A 20,133-nucleotide genomic window follows, 5' to 3' on the forward strand; every position below is an offset into this window, starting at 1 on the left:
GTAAAAGCTTGTTAATAAGGAAATGAAATGATTGTTTTAAAAGAATCAAATGATCTAATCTCTTATCTCACATTATTGGCCTGGGACTTTAACACATATTTTTATTGTGCATTCTTCTAAACAAAGTATTTCTTTGATAAACAGCCTTCAGAGTACTTTTCAGAGTCAAGTTGTTGCAGACTAAATTTAATTTCTTAACGGCAGGAATATTATGTCAAAAATGTTCAAGGCTAATGCCCTGGGACCAGAATTTAAAAGATAGATAGATAGATCTTTATTTATTCTGCTGAAACAGGTAGAATTCCCCCAGCCAGCTGTAAAACATTCATTACAAACAGGGCAATAAACTCAAAGTTCAGCTCACGTCACCCACAGACACTCACACACACTCATCAGCAAATACACACACACGTCACCGAACCTTGATCACACATTATATAATAGTTGGACAAATAGGGCAAGATGTGCTGGTCCAAAATCCACCGTTCAGGGATGTAGAAAGGAATTCAAAATATGAGACAGAACTTAGTGTCTAAAAATATACGGTATTCTATATGAGCTGAGAAAAACTGAAGTATTGCTTAAGCTTAAATTGCATGCTTCCTCATGTGGCAGTATGATAGACCTTTAAATAAAGGGCTGTGAAACTCATCTATCCTCTTAATATGACGTTTCAGACAAGGAGCAAAGCTGCGCTGTGACGTCTTGATTTGTTTTCGGTGGTATATGGTTCTCATGTGAGGGGAAATGTATGCACCCTGAGATTTGTCTTAATCTGGTGGATCTTCTTGTCTAGACGTACAGACTGTGGCTGAGATAATGTTGCTGATGCATTCAAGAGACCATTGGCCGAGCTTTAAACTTGTGAAAACAGACGTTAAACAGCTCCGAGTCCGCTCTCTTTTTATGAAATCACAGCTCTGATGGAAGATTTGATGCTTAGAGAACTTTCTGCGCAGATTTAGGACGTGACTCATGCTCTGAAAAGCCCTCTGACTAGTTGATGCACTCATCTTGTTGTTGAACGGAGTGCAGAATCTTCCCCCCCTGTTGTGTGAATGTTAAAGAGTGTGATACCTGAGTCTTGTCATATTTTTAGTTGAAATGAGGGTGTGAGTGAGCAGGGAAGAGAAGAGAGGAGAACAGCGGTCTCCCACGCAGAATGCATAACCCATCCATCTGGCCTCGGCGTTATCATTCCATCACAACCTGCTGCCGAAACACAACCTCCTACACACACACTTTCTCTCACACACACACACATACATATGCACAGGACAACCATTAGCATTATACACTTGATCTTAGCAACACACAAGCTGCATTGTGAGCCACCAGCAGCAACGATAGAACAATACAACATGTTAGCAAACAGCTTTGTATTATCAGTGAGCTGCACAGCTTTCACTTCCTTTAACAAACCCAAACAACAGAGATGAGTCCAGCAGTGTCGTAGTGTCCAGACTGGTAGTTATACTTCAAATAGTTTGTGCTAATACTTGAAATATTTATATACACTCTGAACAATGTTCACGCAGACGGGCTGAAACTGAAACCCTCACTTGAAACAGCCTAATCTCATCATTCAGGCATGACTGACTCTGTATTGAGAGTTGGCCGGCTGTGTCTGAATCTGAATCTGAGGCTTGTTACTACCTTAAAAGAGACTCTTGTGGCAAAATAACAAAAATGATATAAACATAAACAAAGATTAGCCAGAATATAAGAGCACTCTGTTTTCTGGAGGCTCCCTCAGGGGAAAGTAAAGTCAGAAACCTGCAGTTTGTGTTCTGCTGTGTAGCTCCCTACAGAAACATCTGCTTTTGTGGAGTCTGTCGTCGTGCTAGCTACTGGTACGATTGAGCTCAGGCTACGGTAAAGGCTGATTTAAACTTCTGCGTCGTCCCTACGCAGCAGGGGCTGATGCGGACATGAGCACCACGTACTTGTGCGTCGATGTGTCCGTGTCGCGCAGCAATTCTCTGCCGAAACCCTTGAGGGCAGTGTGGTCTCTCTGATAGCCGGTCGCCTCCTTCCCGCCCCGCTATGATCTCTGTTTACTCTTCCACAGCGATTCAGAGCGTGTTGTGTTAATCTACAGCTGATACATGTTGCTGTTTATCATACAGACATGATTACATGAAGAATAGAGAGGAGGAGATGAAATACTCAAGCAGAGATGAGCGGGGATCCCGGAAGTGTTGTAAATGTGAGAAATACAATGGACCAATCAGAGGGCTTGCGGTCTGTGTCGATTCTATGCCTAGTTACATTTTGGAGGAGGTGCACGTCAGCTACGTGCGTAGGTCTCTGTGTAGATACGGGAGCCATGCGGACCCCCCCTGGTGTTGATTCAACACAGAAGTATAAATTAGGCTTAACTTTGATGGTTGTGAGGTATGAACCTGCAACCAAATATTTGAGACTTGCATCCCCCAGCTCCAATGGACACTTAAATCTAGAAGTTATTTTAATCAAACCAGCACTCCACAAGGTTTATTTACACTACAGTTTACCACAGTTTTCTTTCAATCCGTGATTATGAATTAGTGGGGCCTTTAGCCTGGTCCATGTTGCTACGTGTCCCGGCATGTTTTCTGCAGCGGAGCAATCTCTCACTTCTTGAAGTTCCATCTTCTTGGTAAAATACTGTAACACAATAAAATACCTCTCTCTGAATTTTTCAACGGTATATTGATCGCATTGGTATATTGGATGCAGCCCACTTTTCAGGTGAAAGAAAGGTTGTAAAAGAACATCTTATGAACAGAGTTTACTGTACATCTCAGCTCAAAGTCACTCGTTCAATCGTCCACATTTGAATATTTGAGTTTTCTCATTCTTCAGTGTTAAACAGAGTTTCCATGAGTTGTTGACCATTCAATCGGACAAAACAAGACATTTTGACACAGGACCATGAGCTCTAGACACTTAGAATGGTTTGCTTGTTGACCTTTTAAAAACATCACGACTACAGACTCCTCAAACACGGTATTTCACCTTGATGGGGTGGGAGGTAGTGGTGCAATTCTCTGAATGTCACCGCAAAATCTCTCACACCTGAGAAAGAGATGCATCATTTGATCTTTTCCCTGAACCCTAGCGAGTAGACTCACGGTCTGAAAATGAAAAAACACTTTTTTACAAACTGTCACTAAAAGTATTTGGTTAGGTTTATAAAGAGATCATTATTTAAGGGAGGGAAAATCCACTCAGTGTGGTCAAGATCCTTTTGCTTTGCATCTGGGTCTTCTTTTGCATAATCACCTGCTCACTATACATGATCCTGCTTATTATCCGACTACCACCTAAAGACATTAACAAGCTGACACTAAGAAATCATTTGAAAATGATTTTATAGATTTAAAAATGATTTGCTTTTGCAGCTAAAGAGTAGTCCCTCTGATTGGACGGTTGATGCTTCCATGGAAATATTTTCCAGTTGATGTAATAAAAGTAAATTTAAGAGTAAAAGTGAAGCCTGCAGAGAACTGTAGAATAGCTCCAATGAGCAAAGACCTTGATGTATTTTTGAAAGTTGATGATACAGATAAATACCAGGCCATAGATGATCCTAACTTTGCTGTGAAGTCTCCCTTAGAGTTTATCTTTGTAGGACAGAAAAACAGCATGAAATGAAAAGGGAGTCCTTTAGTTAATTGGTGAATAAACATTAGATCAACCCGATGCTTCCGTTTACTCTTGCCTGATCACCTTAAACAAGAGAACTGTGGATTGTTTCTGTGCTGATTTAATGGATCACATGTTGAAATAAACAACAGGGTTTTTAGCTGTGAACATAACTGATTATTAGCATTTAACTATCCGAGTACAAGGTGATCTGAGAACAGGACTTAATGTACGAGAAGTCCTGCCTTGTTAAGTATTTTTTTCCTGGCACATTCCTCAGAATACTTTATAATAAAACATGGGTGCCAAGAAATGCACAGGGCACAGGAGCATGGGACAGAAATCTGTCAGATTGGAGAGTTAAGACATACTCTGGTTATTCCCCGCGGAGACATTAGCTGTGCTATTTGTGGGCCTCTGCAGGATTCCTGCCGTTGTATCTTTCTTGGAGAGTTTACGGGCCCTGCCTGGCACGGTCCCCTCTCTCTGCCCGGCCCACCGTTTATCCCCACAACTATTTTTAAAACGGCTGGAATTCAATCAAAACATTAACTTTCTGCTCAATCCTTTTAAGCCCAGAGCTGTGCTGCTTGTTTTCTGTTCCACATGCCGAGCGATGAGACGGCTGAGGAGGAGAGAAAGAGGGTGGGTTTTTTTTCCAGATGAAACAGAGCAAGGGGAGTTTGTGATGTTTTAGGCTTTTGTGTAGTTGGTTTATTCTTCTCTGTGTTTACCTCCATTCAAGTCAACATCATTACATTTCTGCGCTGGTGGATCCACGTGGCTTTTATAGGGTGATAAAGAGTGGAAGCAGGCGGAGGAAGATTGACAGCTCCATAATGTGGACGGCAGGCTGGGTAAATAAAATGGAAAAAGAATAGAATGAGCTGAAACGGAGCGCTTATAAAACTCCTGCCTGCTGCTTCGCTGCAACTTCAACTGGTTTCAACTCCTTATATTTTGCAAGAGTTGCTTAGCAACCTGCCGAAACCCACTGACTGGACTACAGTGGAGCAGAGATAATGCTGGAGTGCTATCTAATAGATACATAACAACTCATACTGATAAGCCTTGCTGGACAGATACTTGTATGAGCTCAGGAAGCCATCACTGTCTGCCTGTCACTGTAAGTCGTGCAGGGAGCTGCTCCAGTGTGTCTGCCTCGTGTGGCAGCGGGCCTGACTTCAGAGTTAAAACCATCGTTACTAAAACCCTGTTGTCCTCTCATGTAAGGAAATCATGGTGGGAAAGGAAAGGAGGATCTGTGGTTGTCTCGTACAAGTCCAGAGACATCAGATGCATGACATTTTAAACTGTCCGTTTAGCTCAACACCTCCCCAGACTCTTGGCAGTCATTTCACATTTATTAATGTAACTGCTTCAGCTCAGCGGCGGAGAAACGTCCTCCAGAGCCCGGTTGGTGGTTTGTTCAGTTACACTAATGGAAGCAAATTGAAAGAGCAGCATGCAGCCTCTTCTCTGGTGTAAGTCCAATACACCTACCACTTGTTATTAAGACCTAGAGGGTGGAGCCTGGTACATATTATCAGGATTATTACAAATACATTGATATCAGAGGATAAGCTATCTGTTATTTTCTAACATGATGCATTTTAAGGATGATTTAAAAATGATTTCATTACATAGTTTGTGTTCATTAGCTTCATCTAGTTCGCAGTAGAATTAAAATCAGTTCTCCTGAAGAACAAGGTCTGCTGGAGGACTGTATGTGAATTATTAATGTTAAATATTGTTAAATAAAGCTCATTTAATTAGTGCAGAATCTGTGCACAGTCCTCTCATAAAAGGTCAGTTTCATTACTCAGCTCAACTTTATTTACACAGCACCTTTCATACATATAAGCATGCAGCCCAAAGTGCTTCACAAAAGAACGAGAGAGACCGAAAATAACATAACGGGGTAAAGTAATAAAAAAAATCATTAAAAGATTATTAAAAATAAAATAAGTGTAGAAAGCAAAATTAAAAATCAGTTGAAGTTAAAAAGATCAGATAAATACATAGATAATGAAATAAATAAGATAAAGAAATGTTAAACAATAATTTTAATGATAATAATTAAAAATAAGTAAATAATAGTTATAATGTTTTTATGTCTTATGTTCATTTATTTATTTGCACATTTTTCAAAGTACACTCAAAAAAGAACAAACATAAATGAGAAAACTCAGAATTTATTTGAAGCCTCCACCCAAATAGTGTTCTAATATCAAAAATGAATAAAAAAATACTAAATTGACACACAAAGACAAAAGTTGATACTTAAAATAAAATAAGACGAAAATATACAAAATTAACAATTAATATAAATACAGTTATTACATCAACAGAATTCAAAATATAAATATGATCTGTATGGACACCTGCCAATGAGTATGTGGTTGAGCATAATAATAATTATAATAATTATAATGATAATAATGCAGTCCAGGGCTGAAAATAAATTACTCTTAATTAAAAGATAGAAATGGTAATTCCTAAGTTTACTTTTAAAAACACCCAGAGTCACAATAAACTGTTGTGTTGGTGATCAGTAAATATTTCTCCTCCTTAATCTGCTCAGTAATTGGTCTTAAATTCACTCATCCATCAGGCTCTAACAGGAGCTCTGTGAATAATGATGTCTTGAAATATTTCTTAATGATGTTTAAAAACTTTGTAAAGGGGAGCGCTGTCTGTTTTCACGAGCAGCATCTATCATCATAAGCCGTTTATAAGCGGGCCTCATCGACACCTCGAGATGCTACTTTGGCTGTCTTCCCTGAAAAGGAGAAACAATTGTGTCTCAACGTGATTCCACTACTTCACTGCAGCGCCACTGGGGCCTCTCGCCGTCACCAGGGCAACGTCTATTTCTTTATTTATCCTTCCTCCACATCTTGTTTAATGGAGTGTTGTTGAAATGACAGAAAATAATAATGTGTCACTGAGAGGTCCAGTCTGCAGATAAAAACTTTGCTACCTGCCTGCAGCGAGTCCAAGCATTGCAGCACGGTGTTGACTTTATATTTCTTGACTGCAAATTAACACATTTTGCAATCTTTTTAAGTTTGTCCTGGATATTCATCTCACTGAGTTTAATCATAATATTTTAATATAGAGCATAACAATATAAACAAGACTGATATTCACCCAGTTCTTACAGGAAGTATCAATTGTGCAATGATGAACCTGCACGTCCAGTGATACGATGTTGTCACCCAAACTAGAGTCTGCAGTAAACCTTTACTGCTCTGCTACCAGGATGTAAACAAGCACAGATGACAGATGGCATCTCGTAGCAGTTTGGCAGCATTCTGATCCAGGAAGTGGAGATAAAGTTGTAAGTAGACCGTGTCTAGTTCAACTGGAATATCACCACTCGGCCGGATGAGAAACCAGCACAGGCATGAGGATGTTATCCTGTAAGGAAGACAGAAGGCTGGTGGTGCTAGCTCTGCTGGGGTTAGCCACACCAGCGAACTAGTTTGACATTTTTACCCACAAACTGATTCCATTATGAGGTGTGTTAAATACATTCAGCTCAGTTTTGACTGTTTTGGAGTGACTTCTTAGTTTGTTGGAAGCTTTGTTTTTCACATAGAAATGTTGTCCTGTATAAAATAGGGATGGGCATTTCAAGCTGAAATACTATTCGATGATCATTGGCATCTATTTGATGATTATTCAAATAATCCCAACCCCAAACACACACTTACACACACGCCTGTCAGGTTAACCAGCAGCAGGACGAGGTGCTGCTAGTAGCGGGCACAGACAGCGTCTGTCTCGATCTTTATGTCGGTGTTTCTGTGACGCGGCGTGGCGTGTTTACATTTTACAGTAATGCTCAGTCTCTTGAAATAAGTGTGCAGTAGTGTGAGATTCAGAAATGGAGAAAATCGCTGTGACTGTTGTTAATGCTTTCTTTTTCTTTTGCTATTTAAAGCAGCTAGCATTCTTCTTCGACTTTAGGGTCTATACTGCAACCAGTCATCAGGGGGAGCTCTAAAAGTTCTGGCTTCACTTAGAATAACTGTTGCTCTGTCCATCAATTTGTAGTCTTTGGTATTTCTGGTAATTATCATTTAATAAACCGCTTTCTGAGCCAATGGTTGGCTCACTGGATGTGTCATGAGTTACACAAAATATAACCCTTTAAACAAAACAAGTTGCATTTCAAGTTTTCTATAAAGCTGCTGAATAAATCTGGCCTTTTTTTGCTGCAACAAACACAGAAAAGTCTTTAATGATTCCTTGATTTGCATGTCGGCCTTTTAGACACTTCAACACTCCTGATATGTCAGAAAGAAACGTTTCTCCATGTCAGTGAAGTGTTGCAGCTATTTCACCATACAGGCAAGTGAACACTATCTAGAACGTAAGCTCCACATATGACCTGTCCCAGCTGTGTTCAGCTGCTCTGCCTCTGCAAACAATCAAACTGTTTGCCTGTGATCACTGAATCCAGAGACAGACGAGCATGTAGGCAGCAGCCTCTGTTAGTTCTCGAAACATGTTGTGGTTTCAGCGTTTAGCTTTTTCTCTCTGAAAGTCAGCAGGAAGCTGACAAAAAGTTGTGATCATTTTCATTCCTCAAGACTTCATTAGCCAAATTAATCATACATCATTTTCCCCACCATCTGAAAGGTCTCAGCCTGCTGCGGTTTTGGATCTGAAGTTGCTATGATACAATGTGTATCAGTGATAACAGCAATGAATCTAATACCAAATAATTACACAAGCATTTATTTCTCATTCAAACACGAGCCTACATGAAAGTATGTGTTTATGCAGCTAAATGCATGATTTATTAGAGCGTCATTATGAAAACGTTATCTGCTGCTTGATGCACAGTGAAGACTTAACCTCAGCTCTGCAGACCTGCAGTATAACACATGTACTCTTAACACCACACTATGACGGATATGAAAATGACTAATGATGATGTGCATGAGCTCAACGTGTCAGTCATCCTTCTTATTGACTAAAAATACATTTAGAAAGGAAATAAAGACATGTCTGTCTGAAGATTAATAAAGGACTCAGTGGATTAGAGAGAAAAGAAAAACAGCTCCTGTGGTTTCTGCAATTTGTCTCGTATCCGCTTCAGCTCGACACACCCATCATGTCACACTTACGCAGCTTCCAGTTCTGCACATTTAAAACAGACTTCTGTGAAACTCTGGGGTGAAGATGTGAGACCGGGCATTGATTTCAACTTTGTCTATGCACTTAATTCTGCTCTGATTTTGCAGATAATCATGTGTCCAAACAGTAAACACATCCAGCACACTGCACCGTGCACATGGAGATACCTGCAGCTGGTATGCACGTTGTAATTTTTTGGCAGACGAATGCGGAGCAGCAGCAGTAGCAGAATGCTGCCTCAGAGGAAATGACTTGCACACAGGGACTGACTTCATGACACAGTGAAATTATCTGCCAGCCCTGGGGTGGGGTGGATCATTTCCTGTATTGTCGTGCTCGCAGGGAGATCCTCGTGCGCATGAATGTGTACATGCACACGCACTCGGCAACCCCTCTCCACCCCCCGGCGTGTGTATTTTTTTCCCTTAAATAGTAGTTTTGTGTGAGGTCAGTCCTTTCATGGGGAAGGGAAGTTGATATGATGAAACAGAGTGCGCAGCTCGCTGCAGACTGACTGCAGCCAAGCGAAGAACGATGGAGAGAGCAGGAGGAAAGTCAGATAAGAAAGAGAGAGCTCTGAAGTAAAGGGCAAGAGAGACAAGAGGACCGGGACTGAAGTGAAGTGAAACAGAATGTGCCATCTTGTCTGGTGTCGTAAAGATAGGGGAACAAGAAGAGAGAGAAGCAGACATGTTTGACAGAAACCAGTTTTGAGCACTGGGTCAGATCTGGGCTGCTGTGTTCTTTGCTGGCTCGGTTCACTGTGTCAAAGTGCTCCTCATTGACCGTTCAGGAATGTGTGTCTGAAAAAAAAGGATAGATGACTTCCTTATATTACACCCTGGAACAATTAAGGGTTCTGCATCAGTCTGTCGTTTGCTCTGGGTCAGTTTGGACACACCTTCTCATTCAATGGTTTATATTTATTTTAATTATTTTCAACATTGTAGATTAATACTGAAGACATCTAAACTATGAAATAATCTGGTTTTGCCATACTATGGATTACAACAGCGGTCAAATAGGGCAATCCATTGTGTACTAACCCTACCTCTGAACAACACAACTGATAGTCTCAAACACATTAAGAAGGCAAGTCATTCTACTAATGAACTCTTGACAAGGCTCATGTTAATTAGAAACCATTCCAGGAGACCACTTCATGAAGCAGACTGAGAGAATACCAAGAGTGTGCAAAGCTGTCATGAAGGAAAAAGGGGGCTACTCTACAGAATCTAAAATATAAAACATATTCTGGTTTGTTTAACACTTTTTTTGTGAATTCAATAATTCCATATATGTTCTTTCATAGTTTTGATGTCTTTGGTATTAATCTACAGTGTTTCAAATAATTAAAATAAACACACACACTTGAATGAGAAGGTGTTTCCAAACTTTTGACTGGTAGAGTACGTCTCTTATAAAATCTGAACACTACAGTTAGTCAGCTGGAGTTAAGTTAACTGAACATGCTGCATGCTGGAGAGCTGCAGTCCAGATCCAGGCCTCTGTTCCTGTCTGAGCTGCTGTGACACACAGTTCACCGGGTGCAGTATTAACCAAGTCTAACTTATAAAAGACTTAGGACTCTGAGACCGATACATACCCATCAAACTGACCACTATAACACACATAAATCATTTTTAGACATTTTTAACAAACTACAAATCTTTGTACTTGTCCTTTAATCCCATATCCTCTCATTCAAATAAATCAGACTTTACGTGTTTCACTTTTTCATTCGGCTTTCATTAAACATATTCAAACTCAGCCTTATATACTTTATCTCTACTCTTAATACTACATTTCATCTTCTCATCTTTACTCTGATATTCCTTCTGCATGTCCATGTATGTCCAGACCAAAGACCAGAGACTAGTCCAGGGCATGTGTGTCCTGTGTTTTAGTGTCCGCCTGTGTTCCATCAGTCAAGCACAGAGCAAAGGCCTCAGGCATGAAGTCACTTCTTCTGAAAGTGGACAGACTTTGTGTTCAGCTTTCTTAGAACAAAAAACCCAAATACAGTCAAACAATATGTAACATTCTCATCTCAGCATGAATATGAAGCATTTTCCCATTCAGTGGATAATTTTAGAACAGGATTTGTTCTAAAATGATTATTAACCGCCCTTTCTTATAAACGAGTCATACCCCCCCTAAAAAAGACATTTCGTGCTAAGCTTGTCAGGAAATGAAGAAACCCTGATTGTGGTCATGGTGTTTGTAACAGCAGCTTCATACTGTGTGGAGGTGACTTATCCTCGCTTAGACAGACTGATGTCAAACGGCCACAGTAACAGTGTGTTCATCGTTCGTCAGCAGATGAATATCTCTGCAGCTGATGGAAGAATTACTCATGCTCTCTGTCTGTCTGTCTCTCCCTCTGTCCCTCTCTCAAGGAACAAAACCTTCAGATAAACTCTTCTCTCTGCTTCTTGTTGCTGTCTGTTTATTCAGTCTGTCAACTTCCTCACTGTTGACTGAAACATTTGGGTTTTCATTCAGACTCAGACTGATGTAGGACTGTTTTTGTTTCATGCAGTGATAGAATAATTAACAGAAAGTAAAACCTCCTCAGAAACACAGACTGTGAAGTTTGAATGTGCTGAGCTAGTTAGGTAGTGTCATGGCTCTGTGGTTAAAAGTGCAATGAATGTGTAATCATTCAGATAGAATGTGTTTTCCCTGAAATGGACTGATATCAATCATAGACTGTATAAATAAAGGACGTAGTATCCGTGACGTCACCCATCTGTTTCTGAAGCGCTGTTTTGAGGCCAATCGGCGGCGGCGGTGGCCATATTGGAAATGCTGAACTCAACATAACTGCTGTTGAGCGAGTGTGATGTAAAGAGGCGGACTTTGAGCCTCTAGCCCAGGGGTTCCAAAGGTGTGGTTCAGGACCCCCTGGGGGGTTGCGAGACACAAATGGGGGGTCGTGAGATGTCTTCCAGATTTTTTTTTTTTTTTTTTAAGTTATCTGCAAATAGTACATTTTACCCATTATAGTGAAAAATAGACAAAAATAAGAGCTAACCTTGAAATAAAACCTTTAAAATAGACAACGTAATGAGTTTTCTGCCTCCTTCTGACTCCTAAGTTTAGGGTTAGTGAACATTTAATTATCAAAAGCATCAGTAGCAGTAGGTGAATTCATAACAGCACAGCAATCAATAATGTCAACTGTGCCTCTCATTGGAAAACTCGTAATCTCAATATCTTCGACATTGCTGCGTTAGACAAAAATTCACCGCCTGTACAGTGTGTGCCGATTGAGAAATGAGCTATCCAGACTACACTTGTCTTTTGAACCAGGCTGTAAACATGTTTATTTCTGCTGTAAAGATCGTCTTTTTTGAATAGGTGTGTATGTGGTTTCCGGTACTTCCGGAGCCAGCCTCAAGTGGATCCTCGATGAACTGCAGTTTTTAGCACTTTGGCATTGGACTCATATTTTGAGACCAGAGGTTGCCGCTTGTGTGAGGTTCAGAAACGGAGCAAATCGCTGCCACTGTTGCTCATATTTTCTTCTTCTTTTGCTATTTAATGCAGTTAGCATTCTTCTTCTGTTTGTTAATTAATTTGGTTAGCAAACAGCTTTAAGACGCTCTATAGCCACCGTCTGGCGGTAATACCGTATTACAGCCAGGCACCAGTAAAAACAATGAAAAATTGTTCTTTTAAATGAGAAAAAATTCAAAGTTACTTTTCCTTTTTTACAAAGTGAACGAAAATCATTGCCCATCCCTCGTTAAAAGTGCATTAAATATGAAATCATTCAGATAGAATGCATTTTCCTAGAAATAGAATGATGTCAAACCATGTAGAGCCATTTCTGCATTATGTCCAACACTATGATACATTATTAGAAATGAATTATAGTTTATGATAAGTTGTCATACCAGTCTCATAAAAATCTTGCTTCCTGCTGAATGCCGAGAGTTCAAGTATAAATACTTCTTGCTTCGTCACGAACTAACTGTCACTTCATCACGCACCGCAATGACTCATTTAGTGACGCAAACCTGTATGATCATCACATTCTTCAATGTACACTGTGTCATATCTTGTTTCATCACATTTGCTGGCAGGAAAACAAAAAGTTTCAAAGTGTTAAAATAAGCTGGAACTCTTTAAAATGATCTGTGATTCAGTTCTTTGATTGCAACACTACAAAGTTTCCTGCTGCATCTCATGTCACTCCACCTGGAGAGATGGACCAACAGGAAACAGAAGGTTCCTGCTTCTCTTAGTTCACCTGATGATACAACAGTTCTAGTGTGAGCGTGTATCCAAACTGTAAAATAAGTGCAGGAGACTGAAAACGTCAGGATGCATTGTTCTTTCTTTTCTATTTCATACCCCTGTCATGTTCTGTATATCTTATTTGCTGACTTTGACATATAAACTCTGCAGTTTCACATGACAGGTTGCACTTTGAATCTGTTCTCTGCTTTAGTTTTAACTTTGATGAGAAGCTGCGATCTGGTATAAAAAGGTCTTTCCCACACGCTCATGTAAATGTGGTTTCATGAAGTTTAGAACCACCACCACTTTTTCAGTGCGATGCATGAAAACCTGAAAATATCTGCGGAGGATGTTGAACTTTGACCCTTGTTTTCTTTTGGTCACGACTGATGATGGATTATTCTCTCTGTCTGTGTAGGACTCCATCAACGCCTTGGTCTTAGACTTGGACTACCCCGCACTACGCAAGAACAAAAACATCGAGACCTTCTTAAACAGATGTAAGTACTCAGAAGTAAGTAGAGAGAGGGGGATGAAGACATTTTTCTTCTTTAAAAGTTTAAATTGTGTCTTAATATAATGAATGTCTTTGTTCTCTTCATGCACAGATGAGAAAGTCATCACGCAGACTCGAGACCTCCAGATGAAGTCTGAAGACTTCGACAGAGTCAAAGTGATCGGCCGAGGGGCATTCGGTGAAGTCCAACTGGTGAGACTTTGCTTCCTTTGTCAAACAACTTCTCCTAATCCAATGAAACCCTGAGAGGTTCAGTCTAAGAGGTTCTGTTAAGTAAGGGGATCTAAGCCTCTGTGATACGCTGTCCACAATAACAATGATATCAATATACGGCAATACTGTGGCAGTCGGTTAAGTGCGAGACGATCACATATGGGACTGGAATGACTTCACTTTTCTTATATTGCATCGTTATTCTGTTATATGTATTTATATATATTTATTGTCGAGTGTTGTTTTTTTACTGTTGGTATGTTGTAAGTTAAGGAGTAACTAGCACATTTATTTATTTATTTGTTTGTTTGTTTATTTGTTTATTTCAACAGGGACAGTGTACAGCCATTTAGTTGCACCATAGTTAGCTAGCAGCTAATTTACATCTGTAGTCCCTGGGCAGGAGACAGAGACGATGCCTCTGTTAAAAACAAATAATACATAATTTAAACAACTACACAATAATACATAACTACTATAAAACAACAGGGATACATTTACATCAAAACTATCAACACAATGATAAAATATGAATAGCTAAAAGCACTACACTATAAAAGTCATTATATTTAAGTGTGATGAGTACATGATTGGGTTGATTTTAACCATGATTTCATCCTGGACTTAAATTCAGCAAAGTTGCAGCACTCTCTGATTTTACTCAGTAATGAGTTCCAAGCAGTTGTTGCTCTAACAGAGAGGGCTGATTTACCAAATTCAGAAGATCTGTGGTGTATGACACAGTCACCACTATTTGCTGTCCTAGTTGTTCTACCATTATCTGCATGCAGTGATATAAACTCTTAATGGGGGAGCAGCCAGACCATTTATGACTTTAAACACTAAACAAGCATCAGCAAAACCCACACAATCTTCAAAAGTTAAGAGGTTGTACTTCTGTATGATATTGCAGTAGTGCTAACTTTTTGGCTTCTTGTCCAGTACCTTTAATGTTTGCTTGTACAGTGATTTGATGGGAGCAAGTGTTGTTTTCCCAGCTTGTGACCAGCTTGTGACACAGTATGACAGATGGGAAAATATCATTGCATTCATGTATAGTTTTGCTGAATCAATTGGCAGCTGGTTTCGGATAAACCTGAAGGTCTTGAGATTAAGTCTCACACCTCACAAACGGCTTCTCATCGCTGTACCACATCCTGCTGTCTTCTTCTGCTACTTCGCGGCTGTCACCTCTTTCCTTTGTCTATTAATTCCTGTTCACATAATCCTCATTTATCTCACGCGATGAGTCATAAAACAGTGATGCAGGGAAATCTGGTTAAAATCCCACATTTCTTCAATTGAAATATCAGTACTTAGTGCCTGCAACATTATACAGGTGCAGCTCAAAAAATTTGAATATCATGAAAAAGTTCAATATTTTTTGTCACACATTTCAGAAAGTGAAACTCATATATTATATTGATTCATTACACATAGAATGAAATATTTCAAGCCTTTATTTCACGTAGTTTTGATGATTATGGATTATAGATAATGGAAACCCAAAATTCAGCGTCTCAGAAAATTGAATATTGCACAAGATCTACAAAAAAGGATATTTTAAACAGAATTATCAGGCTACTGAAAAGTATTTTCATATTTATGCACTCAGTACTTCGTTGGGCCTCCTTTTGCATGAATTACTGCATTGATGCGGCGTGGCATGGAGGCGATCAGCTTCTTTAGCAATGACCTTTTGTGGCTTTTCCTCCTTGTGGAGAGTGTCAAATCTACATCGACTAACAACAGTGTAGTAAATTGTAGTGGCAGGTCAATATTGAATATATTTCTTGATATTCTATTGAACTCAATCCAGAAGGGTCTTAACACAGGACATTCAGGATTTGTCTGTTTTTTAACTGTATGCAACCGGGTTTCTCTTTAGGTCCGGCATAAAGCCTCTCAGAAGGTCTACGCCATGAAGCTGCTGAGCAAGTTTGAGATGATCAAGCGCTCTGACTCTGCTTTCTTCTGGGAAGAGCGGGACATCATGGCCTTTGCCAACAGTCCCTGGGTTGTGCAGGTATGAAGTTACCACACACTTCATTTCACAGAACAGTTTTATAGAGATAAGTGTTACTCTGCCTTAATAGATATGTGTCTGTAAATGAATGTCTTCTTTCTGCCAGTTGTGCTGTGCCTTCCAAGACGAGCACTACCTCTTCATGGTGATGGAGTACATGCCAGGAGGCGATCTGGTCAACCTCACCAGCACCTACGACGTGCCGGAGAAATGGGCCAAGTTCTACACGGCAGAGGTGGTGATGGCTCTGGATGCCATTCACTCCATGGGCTTCATCCACCGCGACGTCAAGCCCGACAACATGCTGCTGGACCGACTCGGACACCTCAAGCTGGCAGACTTTGGAACATGCATGAAGATGGACCACGTGAGTGAAGCCTGTTATTGAAACTATAGTGTTGCAGCGTGCAGTGTTCGAGAGATAATCACTTCTTTCTTCAGTTTCTTTAAACCATGAAACCTTTATGATGCAAACAGAGTGGATGAACATGAACATGGTTAACAGAATGAAACACCTCTGAACCATTTCCTGTGAGCAAGCAGCTCTGAGAATGTGTTCCTCTCATTAAGAATGATACATTATTAATATCTGTCACCCACCTACCTACCACCCACCTGTTCTGTCATTCTACCTCCATCTACTCTCTCCATCTTTTATATCTATATCCATGTATTCCTCTTCTCTTTAGGTGTCTGTATGTTCCATGTATCACTTGCTCTCTGTCTCTCTCTAATATATTTATTTCTCCCAGTTTCTATCTTGTTTTTTTTGCACCAATCTATCTATCTATCTATCTATCTATCTATCTATCTATCTATCTATCTATCTATCTATCTATCTATCTATCTATCTATCTATCTATCTATCTATCTATCTATCTATCTATCTATCTATCTATCTATCTATCTATCTGTCTATCTGTCTGTCTGTCTGTCTGTCTATACGTCCGTCTATACGTCCGTCCTTCCATCCATCCATCCATCCATCCATCCATCCATCCATCCATCCATCCATCCATCCATCCATCCATCCATCCATCCATCCATCCATCCATCTCTCTGTTTCATGAAGCTACCTGAAGGGTAGAAGGACAGACTAATGAACATTTTGATGCCATGTTCAGGATTGTCATACTGAATATTACAGATCAGCATCAGGTGTGTTGAAGCTGACAAACATAATGTGCCACGATGTGTACAACCCCATCATACTGTACATTTGGCACAGGTAACAGCTGACTAATGGTAACCCTGATTTAATTTGAGAATTAAATTGTTTTAGAGCTCGATTTAGCCCCTCCAGCAGCCAGTTTAATGTTTGAGTGTGCAGACTGGAGGGCTACGTAGCCTGAGGGTGTTTGATTTCTGCATTTGGATAAATATTCACGCTTTGTTCTTCTTCATTAGAGTTTTGAAAGCCAGGTTTTAGACTTGAATGTCTGAAATGATGTCTAAATGATGCAGGGTGTTAACTCCAGGATTTGTGTTGCAGACTGGCATGGTGCACTGTGACACAGCAGTCGGGACTCCAGACTACATCTCTCCAGAGGTGCTGAAGTCCCAGGGAGGAGACGGGTATTATGGAAGAGAGTGTGACTGGTGGTCTGTGGGGGTCTTCATCTTTGAGATGCTTGTTGGTAATTGAACATTTAATAACATCACAGTGATTTTATTGAAGTCAAGGTGTTTTCTAAGAACATATTTATTTTATTATACTGTAACTGGCTTGGTTGATCTCAGTTAGACAAGCAGCTGTTGATGTTAATGATCCAGTGCATTGTAAGACAGCATATACTCTGTTCATTCTGCTAGGTGACACACCGTTCTACGCCGACTCTCTGGTGGGAACCTACAGTAAGATCATGGACCATAAAAACTCCCTCAACTTCCCCGATGACGTGGACATCTCCAAAGATGCCAAGAATATCATCTGTGCCTTCCTGACTGACAGGTAGACAGAGTTACAGTCCTGTGCTGACACACGGAGACATCATATAACATGATGAGACAATATGAGTCTACTGGTCATGTTTGCATGTAGCCACTGAAGACAAAAGGACATATCTGTTACCATGACATGAATATAAGATGGCTCTCCCTGTAGGATCAGTTTTTAAAAAAAGACAAAATCTTGTTTTTATAAAGAAAACAATTTAAATTGGTTACAGTGATGAAACAAACTTATCACATATAACAATGTGGGTTGTTGTATTTCAAATGAAAGTGTCACATTTATAATGAATGAAATGCGGGGCACTTTGTGCACCTTTGGCCTCGTGGTTTAACACACGCCTCATGTACAGGGGCTATAGACCTTTGTCGCAGCTGTCTTTGGTTCAACTCCTGACCATAACCATTTGCTGCACATCTCCTCCCACTCTCTACTCTCTGCATTTCCTGTCTCCCTTCAGCTGTCCTATTTAATAAAGGCAAAATTAAAATGGAGTCAGTTGTTTGAATGAAGCTCTTATGGTGTCAGTATTTCAATACCATAAACAATTTGAGTCCACCGCATGGATGGCAGCTCTGCTAATGTGCATACCTTGGTTTAGTATTTGGTTCAATACTAAAACTCACTTTCATCTTTTTTTAAGGGATGTGCGATTGGGCAGAAACGGCGTTGAGGAAATCAAACGACACCCTTTCTTTAAGAACGACCAGTGGACCTTCGACACCATCAGAGAATGTTAGTATCACAAACCCAAGCAGCTTCAACGTAGACACTAGCCAATTGCGCCTAATTTCAAGACTCTGAACAAATGCTGAATTAGACATCACTCTTGCTATTTTCCTTACTTTCTCTCGCCCTCCTCTTTTAGCGATTGCCCCAGTGGTCCCCGAGCTGAGCAGCGACATCGACACCAGTAATTTTGATGAGATTGAGGACGACAAAGGGGACGTAGAGACTTTCCCCACACCTAAAGCCTACGTTGGAAATCAGTTACCATTTGTTGGCTTCACGTACTTCAAAGAAGATCAGTAAGTTGTGTCTCATGAATTTCTGGACCTTGACAATTCCTCTTAGATTAACTGTCCGAGATACATTTCATCTTATCCGTGTTCTTGACTTTGTGTTCATTGTGTTCATTTCCTTCTTCAGGTTACTTAATGCTTCAAACAATACCCCTGTGACTCATGAGAACTCAAAAGGAGAGGTGGGTGATTTATCTTTCAAACACAATAACAGCCAGGTGCACCTTCAACAACTCCAGTAGCACCTTCTGTCCCGATCTACTGAGAAAAAATAACAGGGTGTCAGTTTACATGACCAGACAGAACAGGCCTGTTGACATTGCGATCAGTCCAGCTTCATATTCTAAGACTTTAAAGATTATTATGGAAATGACTCAGGGAAGGATTTCTGCTCTGATCCCATGATTTATTTGTACTTTGTTAGAATTTCAGCGTTCTGAGCCGCACAGAGAGACTTAAGCAGCTTTCAGGGTAAGAAGCTGAGCTAAAAGCTAATCTCTCAATGACTTCAGTTCCAATTGATCAGCCTAAACAATCTGCTACTGCTTAAGAGGAAGACAACAAAGGCCCTGGATTTATGTTCAGAGTATCTTTCTGTTATATTGACTTTGAGGGTTAATCACTTTTGTTCTTAATGTCGTGGAACCTTTCATCTTCAGACGTTTAAAAAGAGCCCAGCCTCTATGTTTAAGTCATAACTTTCTGCTCAGACAATAGTTTTACTGCAACTTTTAAAGGTGTTAGACACTACAGATTGAGATATATATTGCTATGCAACATTTTTTTACTAGGTCCATTCTTAAATTCTCTGTATTACATGTAAGATACTCATTTTTATTTTTATTGATGCTGCAAAATTACCAGTCCTTTTCGCAGATTGCAAAAAAGTAGTGCTGTGATGTTGGCTGTTGCAGGTGATAATAATAATAATAAAGTTGATTTATATAGCACTTATCAAAACAGACGTTGCAAAGCGCTTTACATCATAAAAACCCACAATGATAAACAAAGCATGAGGGGGAGACATATAGAGCTAGCAAGACAATTTAAGAGGAACAGCTGAATAAAAAGGTAAAAGAGAAACTACTAAAAACAACAATAAAACATCTAAAATCAATTAAATCAATCAGTGAATAAAAGAAAACATTAATAAGAATAAATTAGAATAAATATAGCATCGTGGGTAAAACAATATTACAAGAAGGCATTTCGATAGAAATATGTTTTCAGCTGGGATCTCAAAGTACCATGTGTTACGCCCAGCCTAGGGGGAACCATAGCACAACATAACAGCGACCCTCTCCTTCCTCTGTAACAAGGAAGAGCAAACAAACATAAACATGCAGCCCGTAATATCTGATTTATTGTCTCACAC

The 20,133-nt window shown here is 39.9% G+C and overlaps 1 protein-coding gene across 1 annotated transcript in view; it reads left to right on the forward strand.

Annotated features, from left to right (window-relative positions):
• The window catches only part of rock2a (rho-associated, coiled-coil containing protein kinase 2a), a 54,474-nt gene that overhangs the window by 11,487 nt on the left and 22,854 nt on the right, over positions 1 to 20,133 (forward strand). Inside the window, exons 2-10 of the mRNA XM_034674781.1 lie at positions 13,448 to 13,529; positions 13,638 to 13,738; positions 15,648 to 15,785; positions 15,892 to 16,152; positions 17,278 to 17,422; positions 17,598 to 17,736; positions 18,380 to 18,471; positions 18,605 to 18,764; positions 18,886 to 18,940. Of these exons, the coding sequence (XP_034530672.1) occupies positions 13,448 to 13,529; positions 13,638 to 13,738; positions 15,648 to 15,785; positions 15,892 to 16,152; positions 17,278 to 17,422; positions 17,598 to 17,736; positions 18,380 to 18,471; positions 18,605 to 18,764; positions 18,886 to 18,940 (1,173 nt within the window). The remainder of the gene's footprint in view (positions 1 to 13,447; positions 13,530 to 13,637; positions 13,739 to 15,647; positions 15,786 to 15,891; positions 16,153 to 17,277; positions 17,423 to 17,597; positions 17,737 to 18,379; positions 18,472 to 18,604; positions 18,765 to 18,885; positions 18,941 to 20,133) is intronic.

The sequence above is a fragment of the Notolabrus celidotus genome, chromosome 22 (genome assembly GCF_009762535.1).
Source record: "Notolabrus celidotus isolate fNotCel1 chromosome 22, fNotCel1.pri, whole genome shotgun sequence".
Classification (NCBI taxonomy): Eukaryota; Metazoa; Chordata; class Actinopteri; order Labriformes; family Labridae; genus Notolabrus; species Notolabrus celidotus.